This window comes from Mustela putorius, unplaced genomic scaffold (assembly GCF_011764305.1).
Source record: "Mustela putorius furo isolate JIRA1106 unplaced genomic scaffold, ASM1176430v1.1 tig00003871_pilon_pilon_pilon, whole genome shotgun sequence".
Classification (NCBI taxonomy): domain Eukaryota; kingdom Metazoa; phylum Chordata; class Mammalia; order Carnivora; family Mustelidae; genus Mustela; species Mustela putorius.
In genome coordinates, this window is record NW_025422023.1 from 3071520 (window position 1) to 3088629 (window position 17110).

General features: G+C 38.1%; 1 protein-coding gene across 13 annotated transcripts in view; it reads left to right on the forward strand.

The window, feature by feature from the left end:
• Nucleotides 1-8114, forward strand: part of PDLIM5 (PDZ and LIM domain 5) — a 202542-nt gene extending 194428 nt beyond the window's left edge. For all 13 annotated transcript variants that reach the window (XM_004756042.3, XM_004756046.3, XM_004756044.3 and 10 more), the window contains 3 exons: nt 43-163; nt 3083-3198; nt 4875-8114. In XM_004756042.3, coding sequence (XP_004756099.1) covers nt 43-163; nt 3083-3198; nt 4875-4964 — 327 coding nt within the window. In that variant the 3' untranslated portion in view covers nt 4965-8114. The remainder of the gene's footprint in view (nt 1-42; nt 164-3082; nt 3199-4874) is intronic.
• Nucleotides 8115-17110: the final 8996 nt, after the last annotated feature.

Consider the following 17110-nt stretch of genomic DNA (forward strand, 5'->3'; position numbering starts at 1 on the left):
TATTGTCATCTTTCTTTACAACCAATTACCTTTCTATAACAGGAAGTCATCAATGCTCTGAAACAAACTTGGCATGTTTCCTGTTTTGTGTGTGTGGCCTGTGGAAAACCCATTCGTAATAATGTTTTTCATTTGGAGGATGGTGAACCCTACTGTGAGACTGGTAAGATCCTAAAGCCATTAGTTTCTTAAGTTTTGAATAAGGATAAAACATTAACCCTTACATTACTATAAAGTTGAAAGGAAATATTGCGCAAAGTAGATTTCCTGTTTTCAGGGCGTTTAAGCTATGCTAAATACATAACAAAAAACTATGTAAAATGCTTATGACTTTGTTAAAATAGATATTCCCAATTTTTCATTAAGAGAAATGAGCATATAAGCATTACCTAGTAGGAAAATATTTTACTTGAATCCCTAATAGTTTATGGATGTGAATTCTACCAACTTGTGTAGCTTAAAGCCACCTCTTACACACTAATAGTGAATTTTGAGTGGTTTTAAACATGAGAAATGGTCATCTTCTGAACATGATACTGATTTGCTCTTCAAGGCAATGGTCTTGACAATAAATTGGAAGTCTTTTTACTTTTCCTGAATGGAAAGGTAATCTTGGCTTGGATGGTTCCCTTAGTAAAATTGTTCTTAATAAATAGGCTCCAAGGACCTATCTACTACATTTCTTATTACCTGAGCTCTGAACACGTCTTTTCTTTTCCAGAGGCTAGAAGTAAACTTTCATAACACTTATTTATTAATATTACTCTTTCTTAGGTATTAGTACCATACATATGTTTCAAAAAATAAAGTATTTTCCCTTTATCATGTCTATATTCACTACCACTGCATTTCCACTATGGAGTTTTATTGTTGATCTGCCTTGAAACTCAAACTACGGTGCTGGAGGAAGGGAATATTGCACACTATAACTAGTTAAAGGAGCTGTCAACTTCTGATTTTAGGCTAGTCAAATTGGACATCACTTGAACCCTTTTTTGCTCAGTCAGTTCCTTTTAGTTCCTAGTTGGGATCAGTCTAGATCTATGCCATACTGTCCACCAGGAAGCTCTCTGGGAATTCAGTGATCTAGCCCATCTATGCTCTATTTTGGGACAGGATGGCTACAAGCTTCCTACCCTGATTCAATCAGAATATTTCAATATATTTTGTAATTTCACCTAGTTCTTCTGAAAAAAGAGCTTTATTATTATTTTTTTAATTAAGCTTTGTGAGACATTGGACTAACTGGCAGATAGTCCCTGTGTAGCCAAACACATACAAAACTAACCTTAGTATCATATTTAATGTAGTCTAAGAAGTTTGATTTTTGAAACCCAAAAATTGCTTACAGAAAGGGAACAGCATTATTGAAGATTTGCTTTAATGTCACTTCTAATCAGTTTGATCTATTTTGTTGTATTTCTTTAACCTCCCACATTTGTTACTACCACCTTTCCCATCTCAGTAAATGCCCCACTTTCCAGTATCCCAAACCATAAGATTCTGCTCTTGCCATGTCTAATCTAATTAGTAAAATCTTGCAGTTCTACCGCCACTGTATATTGATTCATTCATTTCTCTCTACCTCAACAGTCAGAACTAAATCCAGCCCACTCTCTTTGCGTGGACACTCTGATTACCAACTAAAATGGTATATCTTCTTTCCCCCTGACCCTCAAATAGCAGCTATGATAATATTTTGTTTCAGTGTGAATTAGATTATACTTGATACCTTTTGGCTTCCCCTTGAGGAATCACTGCACTCCTTATTAGGCCAACCTTATCTTCTACCATCTTATTTTCTGTCACTTGAGTTCTACGCAAATCTATCCCCTTTGCTTTTCTGAACATGCTAAGATTCTTCCTGCATCAGGGCTTTTGTACTTGCTGTTTCTTCTAACTTACCTGTTCTTGCTCATATTTTCTGTGGTGATTTTTCCTTTTTTTTTTTTGGCCAAGTCTTGGCACAACTGTTACCTCCGCAGAGAAGCTTTTTCCAAGCCCACTTAGTTAATGGAGTGTTATATACTCCCCCCAAATATTCTGTATCATGTGACTGGTTTTTTTCGTGGTTCTTGTCACAGTCTGAAATTATTCATTATAACTTATTTTAAAAATACAATAAATGATGACATCCTATTCCTAGTGAGATTATAAGCACCATAAAGAGAACAGCTGCTTCTGTCTTCACCACTATAACCCTCATCAGTGCTAGGCACATAGTAGAACTCTGAACATATGATGAGCAAATGGTGCTAAGAAATATTGAAAATGGTTAAAGAGAGGTAAATTAAGTTAGAAATGAAAGTCTACTTTCTACTCCAGCTGCATAAAAGAAAATTGCCAGTAAATTCTAATTTAGTAATAATAAAGAAACATCTCATCAATACTGCTCTCTTTGGAAGGAAATCCTATTAGTATTTTGTAACTATAACCTCTGTCAAGTAAATGGTATTCTCTGGCTTAGGATTTTCAGCAGTAGGTCATAAATTTGAAAGAAAATCACAGCAAAAGACTTATGATACAGTCCAACTAGAAACTGAGTCACAGCACTTAATTCATGGAAGTTTCTTGTGACTTTTTTTTTCTTCCTACCAAGTCAGATACTCTACGAAATGTGCTGATATCAGATATTTCTTCTGATTTTATGTTCTGTAGTCTTATTGTTACTAGTTTTTGGAGGTTCCCTTGTCTTTTGTTAAAACAGTCCTGTCTGTTGATAACTTAACAGGGATCAGAGTTGTTCTTCATATGAATTTGGACACTTAAGTAACTGGAGATGTGTGAGAAGTATTATGTGGGAAAAGGGAATAAAAAGCGTTAATTATGTAAATAACATTTAATAACATTTACCCCAAAGGTAATTACCCTGAATTAAACACCCCAAAGTTACCCTGAAACATGCTACACTTTATTTCTCAAGCCAAACGTGTCTTCTGAACATTTTCCAGTTACTAGTAACTCTATCTTCATCTTCTCATTTAATTCCAGTTTTGTTGCTACTTTCTAGAAACTATTATTCTAAAGCTTCATCATGTTTAAATTATGTCTTCCCACCCCCACCCACCCTGCCCCTATACAGATTATTACGCCCTTTTTGGTACCATATGCCATGGCTGTGAATTTCCCATAGAAGCTGGCGACATGTTCCTGGAGGCCCTGGGCTATACCTGGCATGACACTTGCTTTGTATGCTCAGTAAGTAATCTTACTTCTTACTTCTTACTTACTTCTTACTTACTTACATCTTACTTCCAAATTAGAGGAGCACAGTAGGGCCAGTTTTAGCCTAAGCACTAAATGGAAATAACAGTTCTTATATCATTCAGTCCTTCACACACAAAAGTATTTCTACAGTGATTTTAAAAGTTGTTCATTGAAAGTTTTGGCATTTTTTTTAATTGTTTGGCATGGAACAAGGTGCTTACTCCTTTAGAGAAAATCTTATTTTTAATAAGTTTGTGTTTATAAGGAGAAACCACATATTTCTTAAAACAGTAAGAGGCCTTTACTTTTTTTTTAATTCTTTTTTATTGAAGTGTTTTTAGTAATTTTTGGAAACATGGGTACCTGAAATAGAAACAAACAATTCTAAAGATCTGTTGTTGATGTAGAGTGGAAGCAAACTGTATGTTGATTTCCTTCCTTCCACAGCAATAGTCCATGAATTTTTTTTTTTTCCTTTTAGGACTGTAATAAACATTTAGTGATATATTTACCTATTTTGTTTGATATTCTAATATTTTTGGTTTTATTTTTAATGATGAGAATAGCTGTAGTAGAGACATTTACCCTAAGACTTTGAAAAAAAAAAAATTCTATTTATTTATTTATTTATTTGAGAGAGAGAGAGAGAGAACAAGAACACGCATGAGCAGTGGAGAGGGGTAGAGGGAGAAGCAGACTTCCTGCTGATCAGGGAACCCAACACATGGCTTGATCCCAGGACTCCAAGATCATGACCTGAGCTGAAGGCAGGCGCTTAACTGACCGAGCCACCCAGGCATCTAGGCGCCCCCTTAAGACTCTTTTTAATTTAGAAAGGAAATATCCAATAAAGATACTCTGTTCAGATGTTTGATTTTTTAAAATTAGATTTAATGTATCTAATAGTTTTCAGTACCCATTGAATGAAGGGAAAAGTAAAGTTAATTGAAGTCAAATGATGTCCCCAAATATTACCTGGTTGACTATTAAATTCATCTTGTGTACTTCTTCCTTCTCTTAGACTTCATGAGATCTTTAAAATACAACAACTTCGAAGACTTGCCTTTTCCTGTTCTCTGGTAGAGCTGCTCTGTTATACTATCATATTTAAGAAAGGCAATAGGAAAGATAGGATCACATAAATGCAGGTAGTAAGTGAACTGTATAATCATCCAGTAGCCAGATGTTGACCAGTAAAAACGAGATGTTTTTACTATAAGAAACCAAGACAATGAATTAAAAAAGAATTCTCAGGTATTCTGTGCCTCTGTGTTTGGGGTCTTGGGAATATTGGGCTAAGCAATTGTATTGTGTTTCCACTGTGAGTGCTGTGGTTCCCTGCAACAGGAAGCAAGTTGAAAGCATTGAGGAGCATTTGGGAAGAGAAATTACAATTAATGTGACCTCTTTATGTGTTTTCTTATTAGGGCCTCATAAAGAAAAAGAATGATCAGTGATTTAAATAAATTAGAATGCATTCTAGGAAAAGGTCATTCTTTATTGCTTTTGAAAAATATATGAAATACCATAGTAATCATTAAATGTCAGAGCTTCTAGTACAGCCAATGAAAGTGCTTTGTCTTACCCGCCGAGTGAAAAGCCGTTTTTCCCTTTTAGGCATATTTGATAAAGTAATGATATTCTTTTAAATAATGCTTCTTTTTCAGGTATGTTGTGAAAGTTTGGAAGGTCAGACCTTTTTCTCCAAGAAGGACAAGCCGCTTTGCAAGAAACATGCTCATTCTGTGAATTTTTAAAAGTCAACAGTTCAGGGGTGGAGAAGAAATTTGAAGAGAAAGAGGAGAATTGGAATTACCAATTAATTTTTAGATTTAATATTTATGGGAATTTTGAAAAATAATAGTGGCCCTGGAGGGATAAATTCCAGCTTTAAAAACCAAGTCTATGAGGAAATATTTGGCTTCATAAAGTAAAGGGACAGTTTGGCATTTATGATTACTTTTTTCCTGTATTTTCTGTCCATAAAATTTTTATAAAAACCAATTTCCTGGTTGACTATTAAATTCATCATAGAATAAATTAGTGGAGAATTAAATTTTAGAATAAAACCTCTAACATCTATGCTGAATTAATGATACTTTCTTGCCTTGTTAGGTAGTTCTGAGTAAATCTGTAAAAGGCAATGAAAATTGCCTTACACTCTATCATTAAATGTATTTTTTTAAAATAGTGCTTATCTTTAAAAGAGGAAATAGGAGTTTAAACAGAATTTTATCAGTAGTAGGTGTCAGTTTTTTAAAAAACTGCTATGTACTTTTTAAAATCTTACTGATCATTCCAGTGGGAAAACTAGTAAGATTTTTATCAAAATGTGCCATGCCAATAAGATGTTATCTGTTTCTCTCATCCAGCCCCCCAAAAGCCACCACATTGCTTATAAATTTCAAATTTTTGCCTGTTACTAAAACATGACCATTTCTATTCATTGTGTATGTTTTATCACCTGTATTAGTGAAGCTCCCATTTTTTTTCCCCTTCCCTCATGCTGAGGTCGAGAGAGTGAGTAGAATAGAGTGAGGTTAGGAGTTACAGGAAGTCAGAGGACTACATTCAAAAAAATTTTTAAAAATTCTCCCCTTTTCAGACAGTGAATCCATTACATCAGCTTCAGGTTTGTACTACTGACTGATAAAGGTTTGAGAACTGTCTTTGAAGAATAATGTTTTTCTTAGTTCTCCATTAGAAAAGTAAAATATTGGCTTGGGGATGTGATAAAAATCTAAGGGGTTTTTTTTTCTTTCTTTTCTTTTAGTAGTTCTCTCTCAGTAATATATAAATCACTTCCAAGTGTGATCATGATGGTTGGAAAGCTTTCATTCCAGGAGACTGGTAGTAGAGGAGGGGAGCGTGATCAGTTACTCATCCTGGCTCATTATTTGTTTTCTTTATTTGAGGCAAAAATTATATAGCCCATGAAGACAGAGCAACAGTTGTGAAATTGTGAATCCTGTTGGTATTTGCCCAGTGGGAAAACAGATTATGACATTTGATAGTTTTTCTCTTTGTTTCCAGAATGGATGAAAGCCCATAATCCCACTAAAAAATACTAATGTGTCTGGGGTGAGGTGCTTAAAGTTGAGACAGAGCCCAAGTCCTCCTCCCTGCCCCATAACTCACAAAGGACTTCATTTCCATTGTGTGCGTATTTGTTATAGAGGGAGGTTTTAGGCTCTGATATTTGTTTAACCTCCCTAAGAACTTTTCAAGGCATCTGTCCTGAAAGTTGTTCATTTATGGTCTAGCAGATTTGTATTATATGAAGATAATAATTAACCGAGAGTCAGAGCATGAGAGGGGTGACATGAAGTGGTTTCACCAGTAGCAACCCTGAACTGCCTTCTCACCCTGCATCTGTAGGGAGGCAGGAAGTTTTACTTTTGAAATAAAGTGCTGGAACTGAATTGTGCATTATTTCTCATTGCTGCTGAAACCACCTGTAGAGTCCATGCTGGCTGATGTGCGTTATCACGTTACTTCATGTCAGTCTCTTGCTTTACACAATATAAAAGAAATTGGTGGTTCTGTTTGGATGTTAGTAGAGATGATTTTTTTTGTTTTGTTTTGTTTTTGTTTAGTTTTGCCTTTATAGATTCTATGCCAAGATAGTATTTGAAAAGTCAGTGACATTTGGGTATTTCCTTTCCAGAATTTTATTTGACTGGGATTTCTTATTAAGTTATCTGACATTAAGGATGTCATTTTTATTAGATTTCTCATTGTGCACATTATTTCATGGAGCTTAATGTTGCATTCCTCTAAATTTTATCCCTAAAAAGATAACATTACTTCTTAATTTATCATTTTGTCTTTGTGCTTTGTTCTTCTCCTTTGTGACAAAGCTTTATATCTATTCTAAATCAGTTAATCCTGTGAAATAAGTATTGACTAGAACCCAGAAGAATCTCTGTATTTTCCAGTGGGGAATGAATGCTATATTTAATACACCAGCGTTAATCTTTTAATAACTGGCACTTTATTCTTCTGGTGAGCTCCCTGAATATTTATTTTTCTGATTATAAATATTCCATGTCAGTAGCATTTTTTTAATTATTACCTCTTTACTGTAGAGCATTTACTTTTAGTATTTCTTGATGTATATTTTGGAATGCTGTACTTAGTATAATACAGATTTAAATTACAGTATATGACTCTTAAACATCTTTACTTGTATTTCCTAGATTGAAAATACTAGCAATAGATTCCAGTTTCTAATTTTTTTCTAGACTTACAAGGGCTGCATTTTGCCCGCTAGAGCGGCAGCCTAGAGAGGATCCCTGCCGCTTATGCTTATAGTAGCGTACCTGTTTCTTGTTGATTCAGGCTACAGTTAGAGTCTAAAACTAAAGCCTAGTGATTTGGTCACAGTAGGAAGACAAACAGAAATAAGAGTTTAAATCTTCAAAATTTAGTGTACCCTATCATTAAAATTATCTACAACAAAATTGTTTTCGTGGTGCCATTTTTAAGGGGTTGTATATTATTTATAGAAAATAATTCCTTCCTCTCCCTTGTTCAAGTATGAATCTGTGTTACAGTCACAGTTTTGTGAGGTTTAGAGCTTTTTTCATCATCTCTATTGAAAGGAGAAGCTTTTCAGACATAAGGGAAGGGAAAACAATGAAAAACTTGACCCAAATCTACTGCAGTTTCAGTTTGTCATCTTTCTTTTCCATATTTTAAGGTATTGGGTTTGGATTCTCAAAGTATCATTTACCTTATCTGTTAATCTCTATTTTTTGTCTCTTTACATTTTTACATTTGTATACATCTGTACTGTTTTGCTTTTGGATACATTTTCTAATTAAAAACCACGTGAGAAATATGATCAGTGTAGTAATACCTTAATGTGCACATGCTGAATAAATAAACAGCTGCAGTGATATAAACAAGCTCTCCTGGTCTTTCTTTTTTGGGTAGCGAGCGGTTTCCATTGGAATTCCATCATGGGAATAAAATAGTGTTCACAGGAGAGGAAAAGAAGTAATGATTCTCAGGAGAATCTCTCTTTTATGATTTTCGCCTATCAAAATGTCCCAGAAACCAACCATTTGAACAGATTATCACATTTGTTCTATTTTAATCCATTTTTATGCTCTGCATGTAGCATGCAGACAGTACGTGTTTGTAAGTCAATACATAAACAAGCCTCATTGTTGTAGAAAATACTTATTGCTGAAACTGTTTATTGGAATACCCTGTCATACCAAGCACTGTATTGTATCATATATCTTACTGAAACAGCATAAGTCCTCAAGTCCATTTTCACACTTTAACCCACCAGGGTACATTACTTCATAGTTAACTCATCCCAATCTCATTAGTTAACTTTTCTATAACTAGGAAAGCTCATCTATTCCTCATTTGTTTATTGGTTTGAGTAAGATTTTTTTTTTTCCTACTGTATAAAAAGCAGGGTTTCTGTTGCAGGCTATATATTGGAAATAAAAGACAAATTCAAGTCTATTTGCTCACAGTATATTAAACTCCAGAAGCCAAACTTACAAGGGCATCAAGTCTGCATTTGACATTTTAATAGCTGCTGTTTGGTTTCTATCAATCACGTCATTGCACATTAAAATGCACCAACAAAATAAGAGATCTGTCATTCCTTCGTTAAGAAACAGTAATCCAGTGCAAGATTTATAGGCTTAAGAATCAACAGTGTGTGTTCACAATAAATCCCCATTCAGTGCTCAAACCAGAAACAAGCCTCCCTGTCGTTCAGTGTTTTCTGGTCAAAATGTCCCCAATATAAGATTATCAAAGGTTTTCTTACAGAACTACATATAAAATCCTTCTTGCCAGCAAAAGCTTAATTTAGGTTGGCGGTTTCCCTTTTTGAGTACTCTCAGACAAGATCTTGGTTATATCAGAAACACATAGGTACTGATGTATTATTAGCGGGCCTGGTGTTAATTAGGGAGAATTACCAGAAATAGTTTGCTTCGTGGGAATTTATTACAGAATCACACTTGACTGATGGCAGAATAGGAGTTGCTGAGAGAGAGCAGCTCCCACTCATAACCACTAATTAATAGGGTGCCAAAATTCCGCAGAGAAGGTTTCATCCCGAGTGTGGGAGCCGCAAAGGGAAAATGGTTCCTTTGCAGTATTTAAAATTTAAAAGAGGAAAGGGGTTAGGACGCACGGCTACCCAACAGAAATCTCAGACTGGTACAGTTTTGTGTTGTGCTCATGAATGAGAGCATTGAACTCGGGAAGCACCAAGCCCAAAAGTTCGTGAAAGAATCGCTTTCCCTCCAAAAGTCAAAAGTAGCTTGTATGTGTATTATACCAAGGATATAGGCAAAGGTATTTTTAATGTGGCAAGTGTCCGATTCACTCAACTGTTCATTTTATGAGAGTTTAAAACCATTTGTCTGTGGCATGATGTTGCTGAACTTCTATTCTTTAGTCCATGATTTAGAAGCTGTCTGAGTAGGTGGTGAGATTACATCAATGATTAATAAGAAAGGTGTGGCTTCCACACCTTGAACCCAGAGCTGAGGAAAAACAAGGTGTGTTTAGTGATTGGCATTAATGGCAGAGCACTGGGGGAGCCCTCTTAATGAAAGTTGGCCAAGATGGCAATTCTTCTCCCTGTGCTTGTAACGCCGTGTAATCACATACAATAAAGCTTGGAGCCATTGCTTAATGTGGAAGAATAAAGCATTTCCATGTCACAGAACCGCTGATCACTGACCTCAGGGAGAAAAATAAAACAATTTATAATTCAGGGAGAGTATAATTTTTCAATTTCTCTTCAGGCAATATAGTTCCCAAGGAAAATGACTTCTGTGCCAGGCCTGTGGATTGATTGACACGGTCTCTAATGCATCCGTGTTTCAAAGGACGGAGTTTCTGTTTCATAACTGGGTTCCAAATTAGTTTTTCATCATGTTCTAATTGTCACATTTTCTCTCTGGTTCAAATATACTTAGGTTTGTTTTTTCTTCGTTGTCTCCCCTTTTTTCCTTTGCTTGTAGAGCACACACAGCTGGTGCTGTGCCTAAGCACTTATTCAAAAATGCCATTGTTTGTTTGGAGTATTTTAGTGGACTTTAAGATCTTCAGAGCTGTCTTTTGATTTTTTCCTCTAGTGTATCACTGATATGCCAAACGTCCTTTGGTAAATAGGAAAGTAACTTGAACTCCGGTGACTTATCAGGCCAATATTAGCTTTTGTGTAAATAGAAATCTTTGCTTAGGTGACCATATATTGAGGTCATCTGACCCCAGATGTTTTCTTTGTTCCTGTTCGCTCGAGAATCCTGACAATCTCAAGCCTCCTGAGTTGAATGAAATGGAGAGCAGATATGTTCTTGGAGCTTGCTAAGTATGAACTTGGAAATATAAGTGAAAGTAATCCTAGCTTCATCAACAGAAACATCATTTATTCTGCTCTGTGAAATTATTACACTACTGCTTAGTAATTTTTCTGATACTATTATAAGTGCATTAGATAAAAATGAACTTAATAAACAAGCTGAGGCACCAAAATGAACCCAGAACTTCTGCTCCAAGAAAATGTATAGATCAGTGATGTGAATCTATGAGTTTGCTTATGCCTGACTATCCAGGAAGTTCTAGCTGATCTTTAACAATATCAACATAGTGTAGATGGTGAGAGTATAAATTAGGGTTTGGGGAGAAAGTGATTATGCCTGGTGGATCAGACTGGGTCCAATGGGGAGGCCGAAATCACACCGAGATTAGCAGGAGACATAAAGAGTTATTACGCTAAGATGGAAGAATAGCTATGAAAACGTAAAGAGAGCTCAAAGGGTACCCAAGGAAGAACAACCTTCCAATGAGTACCCTTCCTCATGGCTGGAGATAAGACTTTCTTGGAGAAAATGTTGTTTCAGTCCACTGAATGGCAGAGAAGTTCTCTGGTTGCTGAGGCCAGCCAGAGCTGTTCTTCTGTTGCCAGGAACAAAGAAACAACCCTCCAGAAAGCAGGGAAGCCCACATTAGGTTACCAAGGTTAGGTGGGTGGGTGTGCACAGGGACTTGGGAGTGTTGCTATGGCCTAAAATACACACTATTCACCTCAAGAGGGCTGCGGCAAGGTGACCACTGAGCCAGGCCAGGGTGGGCAAGTCACCAAAGGTCTTTGCATTGTGGAAGCTCAGCTGGGGCAGAACACCAGAAGCGCCCCGACTCGACCCCACCCCAGGCATCCTGGAAGAGCCAGGCAGCTGGTGCAAGGAAAAGCAAAATAAGAAAAGCTCCTGACTTCTGCACTGTTCCTTTGTCTCCCTTGGCCGACAGTTGACAAAGCTGAACACCGCCCACTGTAAAGGAGAAACGCTTAAAGAGTCCAGTTCACTATCACAATTTGGAAGTGACGATCAATACCTTGATAATAGGCACTTCTGGATACAAAATGAAAACTTTAAATTGAAACCTCCGTTATTCTTGGTGAATTGGAAACCCAAAGAAATTCTTCTAACTTCATCCTCTATTGCCAAAAATCCTCTGATAATTCAATATGCGAAGTTAACACAACGTAGCTTCGATTGTTGTTTTCGAAGGCCTAGGCCTAAACATCCAAGATAATGAAAGTTCTCAGTATTTAAGAGATTTATCACATGTCTACTAAGATAGAGCCAAAGGGTTTTTTTTCCCCTACAGTTAAAATGAATAAGACATTCTCAACCGAAGGGTGGTATTAATCGGTAACACTTTTTTTTTTTCAAGATTTTATTTATTTATTTGACAGATAGAGATCACAAGTAAGCAGAGAGGAGGCAGAGAGAGAGGGGGAAGCAGGCTCCCTGCTGAGCAGAGAGCCCGATGATGCTGGGCTCGATCCCAGCACCCTGAGATCATGATCTGAGTTGAAGGCGAAGGCTTAACCCATTGAGCCATCCAGGCGCCCCAATCGGTATTACTGTTAACAAGAAGTTTATTGTTACAAACTTAAATCCCTATCACATAGGAAAATAGATTATTTTTATATTTAGTAATGGAAAGCAAAGAGATAAATGATTTCCCCTTCACAGTAAACTAAACCATGAAACTCAAGCCCAGTGGATCTATAATAATAACTTAATTTCTTATACCATCTTTGTCCTTCGTGTGGTATATTACCTGTCACGCTAGGGCACACTTATCCCCTGTAAGGTTCTAATAACTGGAGAAACGGAAAGTCAAGTTGTTGTTTTTTTTTAATTTCTTTTCAGCGTAACAGTATTCATTGTTTTTGCACCACACCCAGTGCTCCATGCAATCTGTGCCCTCTCTAATACCCTCCACCTGGCTCCCCCAACCTCCCCTTCAAAACCCTCAGGTTGTTTTTCAGAGTCCATAGTCTCTCATGGTTCACCTCCCCTTCCAATTTCCCTCAACTCCCTCCTCCTCTCCATCTCCCCATGTCCTCCATGCTATTTGTTATTTGTTATGCTCCACAAATAAGTGAAACCATATGATAATTGACTCTGCTTGACTTATTTCACTCAGCATAATCTCCTCCAGTCCCGTCCATGTTGCTACAGAAGTTGGGTATTCGTCCTTTCTGATGGAGGCATAATACGCCATAGTGTATATGGACCACATCTTCCTTATCCATTCGTCCCTTAAAGGGTATCTTGGTTCTTTCCACAGTTTGGCAATTGTGGCCATTGCTGCTATGAACATTGGGATACAGTGGCCCTTCTTTTCACTACATCTGTATCTTTGAGGTAAATATCCAGTAGTGCAATGGCAGGGTCATAGGGAAGTTCTATTTTTAATTTCTTGAGGAATCTCCACACTGTTCTCCAAAGTAGCTGCACCAACTTGCATTCCCACCAACAGTGCAAGAGGGTTCCCCTTTCTCCACATCCTCTCCAACACATGTTGTTTCCTGTCTTGCTGATTTTGGCCCTTCTAACTGGTATAATGTGGTATCTCAATGTGGTTTTAATTTGAATCTCCCTGATGGCTAGCGATAATGAACATTTTTTCATGTGTCTGTTAGCCATTTATATGTCTTCGGAGAAGTGTCTGTTCATATCTTCAGCCCATTTTTTGATATGATTATCTGTTTTGTGTGTGTTGAGTGTGAGAAGTTCTTTATAGATCCTGGATATCAACCTTTTGTCTGTACTGTCATTTGCAAATATCTTCTCCCATTCCATGGGTTGCCTCGAAAGCCAAGTATTTTTAACCCAAATACCAGTGATGAGAAAATGAAAACTCCAAGAAATGATTTTCTAAAAACATACAGTTATTAAGTGGCAAAGCTAACACTTAGCCTTTTTACTAGATTAGAGAAAACATTTACTATTTCATCCACATTGTCTTAGAGTCCCTCTTAATAAGGGGCAATTCTCATATGTTCAGTTAGTAAAGGAAAGGTTTAGAAATTACTTGATTTTGACAGACTATGTAATGACAACTTAAAACCCGCCAGCATCCGAGTCGCCTAGTTGTCTGCCGCACCGCCAGTACCTGGGACGTCTGTGGACGGACCACGTGCCCTTCACAGATGGTGTTTGTGCCCCGGTTAGCCCTCTCGTTTTGCTGTTCTTTGTGCTTTCGCTACATTGCACCAAACGTGGTACCAAACAAACAAGAAGGCTAGGGGAGATGTGGTGAAGGTGACCTCTGTCCATACAGGACAACAGGACCTATTTATAAGATGTTGGAAAGCACGTCAAGACGGCGGGTCCCCAGTTCTTCTCTGTATGTTGCAGTTAGTTCCGGGCTGTGAGTGTGAAGAGTGGAGAATGGAAAAGGTGAAGCCTCAGTGAGAAACTGCACATATGTCCAATTATTCTGACAAGGTTGCTTAAGATTCTTTTTTTTTTTTTCACTCAATTGAAACAAAATCTCTCTGCTGTTCGGTAATGGCAAGCACTGCTGCTAAGTCCACTAAAGCATAGCTGGAAAATGCAGCCGCCCTCACATCTGTTTTGTATGACCTTTCAGTCATCAGCAAATACTTCTGCCACTAGGAATGGGAGTCTGGGTAGGCTATGGCTCTATGACTTTCTAAGCTATCACTATGGAAAACATATTGAAACAAAATTCACGCATGCCATGTGCCGTGCCCAGAAATTATAGACTTGTCTGGGCCGTGTTAAGGTTTTGACCTATCAAGAGTGCTCACACCTGCTTCTTACAGTCAAGTTGTTAATCCTTTGTTCAGAAAATGAGACATATTATGAAATATGTGAATGGGCTTTTATTGCTTAAGACTTAAGTGGTTAGGATCTTAAACTGGTTCAAACTAAAATAACGTTGATGAAATAGCATGTTTTAAGACTTCTAACGATTACATTTACTCTACGTCAGAAACCTGGGTGACTGAACTTTCAGATTCTTTGAGAACCACGACTTGGTTACAGCCCTTGTTGGAGTTCCAGGTTGTAAGGAAGTGTTCTGAAAATAAAATAGAGGGGGAAAGATCACGAAGGAATCTCTTGGAAGGACGATAATGAAATTCACTCTCACACGAATTATGACGGCAAGCCCACGGAAAACGTAGAGTTCAGTTTATCTCCAAGACCAACTTGAGCTGTTGTCAAAGTAAAGTATTAATGGCCATAATGAATATAGGAATTCCATGCAAATATGCATGTCAAGTGCATAAAGAGAACAGACTACTCTAGGTGGAACCCAGGCTCTGGTATTGACGGACCCATGTGAGTGTGTCTCCCATCATGCCCGGCTTGAACTTACAAGAGTGATCATTTGGGTCACATCCAAATCAGTGATGTTGCATATTTTGTTATTTTTATTCAACATTTAATGCAGCGGAAGATGGAGCAGTTTTTTGGCAGGGAAGGAGGAGGTGTAGAATCCCTAGAAATGGAGATCCACCCCACAAGTGCTCTGACCCACGTAGCCCTCCCTTATACTTGTCCACCCCATTCAGCAAAGGAGCCCTGTGCTGGGTGTTGCTCCAGAATGTCCCTAACCAGTCTCTATCCCCGACTCTAAGCTGCTTAGCCAGAGTCTCCCATCAATCCCCACGAAGTTCTTTCCTCTAAGAATTGCCCTAGTGAATTACAATTGTCTCCATCTGATAATGTTTCCTGGATTGACACCGAGTACAACTGACCAGTAGGCCAACTTCTCTGACTGGTGTTCCTTCACTTAAGAGCCTTCTAACCTTGGAAAACTACAGAACTTGGTTGAACTGTGTTGTTTTTCTCGTTGTTTTCATTAGTGTGTCTTTTCACTCTCTCGGAGGCTAGTTCTCCGATGTATTGGAGAGTTGTCACAATGCTTAAATGAGATTGTGTATGTGGACATCTAGAGCTTCAAATGACCTATCCAGCCTTTTCTTTTTTTTTTTTTTAAAGATTTTATTTATTTTTATCAGAGAGAGAGAGAGGGGGAGAGAGCGAGCACAGGGAGAGGGAGAAGCAGGCTCCCTGCTGAGCAAGGAGCCCGATGTGGGACTCGATCCCAGGACGCTGGGATCATGACCTGAGCCGAAGGCAGCTGCTTAACCAACTGAGCCACCCAGGCGTCCCTATCCAGCCTTTTCTTGGAGATAGTAAGATATATTACTCAAAAAACAGATTCACCTTTTTAACCCTGGTTCAGAAAGTGAGACCTTTTATGAAATATGAGAACAAATGAATAGCTTAAATCTTAAGTGTTCCAAAATAAATTTGAGAATTGCTATTGACTATCCCAGAAATTTGAGAATTGCTATTGACTAGTTCAGACATTCACAATACTCATTTAAGCCAAGTAGTCTTGCCATGAAGAGTAAAAATAATTAAGTTTTAACTAGGGACATTGGGGTGGCTCAGCTGGTTAAGCAGACGCTCAGGTTAGGATCCCAGGGACCTGGAATGGAGTCCCTGCTTAGCAGGGAGCCTGCTTCTCCAGCTGCCTGCTGCTCCCCCTGCTTGTTCTCATTTTCTCTCTCCCTCTCTTTGACAAATAAATACATAAAATCTTTTTTAAAAATTAAATTTTAACTATGTACTTCCCAAACATATTTGGCCATGAGCCCCTTTATTTAAAGAAAATCTATCAATGCCTTATTCTATAATTTGGGAAATACTGGTTTACCTTTTCTTCCTTTTTCATGGTAAATGTCCTGAATTGTGCTTGTCTTTGCATTTTAGACCAGTGACTCTCAAACTTTAGTGAGCGCCAGAATCTTCTGGAAAGCTGTCGCAATGAGATTATTGAGTCCCACCCCCACAGTTTCTGATTTAAGTGGTCCAGAACAGGGTGAAAAATGTGCATTTCTACTAAATTCCCAGGTGAAGCTTATCCTGCTGGGCTGGAGACCACCTTTGGGGAAGCACCTGTTGGGGATCACGTCTCACTTTAACATGCAAATGACCTCAGGATCCTGAGATTAGGAGTGGGATGAGGCCAATGAGTGTGCCTTTCTGATCAGCTTCTGGTGGATGCCACTGGTGCTGTTGCATCACAGACCACACTTGGGGGGATGGTGGGCCTTCTGAGACTATAGGTAGAAACCAACATCTTCTCTCTTCTTCCTGGGTCTAAAAACAGAGACTTTAGGGTTTCAGTTTAAAAAATAGAGATTGAAAAACCTTAGATCAAAAACTATCTACTTGGGGAGTTTTGCAGCTTTCTTTTATCCTTTTTTTCCAGTATTTCTGCGGCGCTGGTGGAGAGCAGAGCGCATTCAGCATCGCACACATTAATGGCGGCCTGGCTGACGCCTGGGCTGGGGCCCCAGACACCAGCCAGGGATGCACAGCCTTACAAGGTGAGAGAGTAATTAAATCTCTGATGGTAAGTTTGTATGTTTTTCCCCCATCAATCCAGATTAGGAGTGTTAATTTTCCTGAACTTTAAAAATAAACTCTAATGTGGAGTGGGGGAGGGGTGGCACACAGCAGCAGTTAAGTTGGAGAACTGGTGCACTGAGGCAGGAGTAAGGGATTTAGGTGTT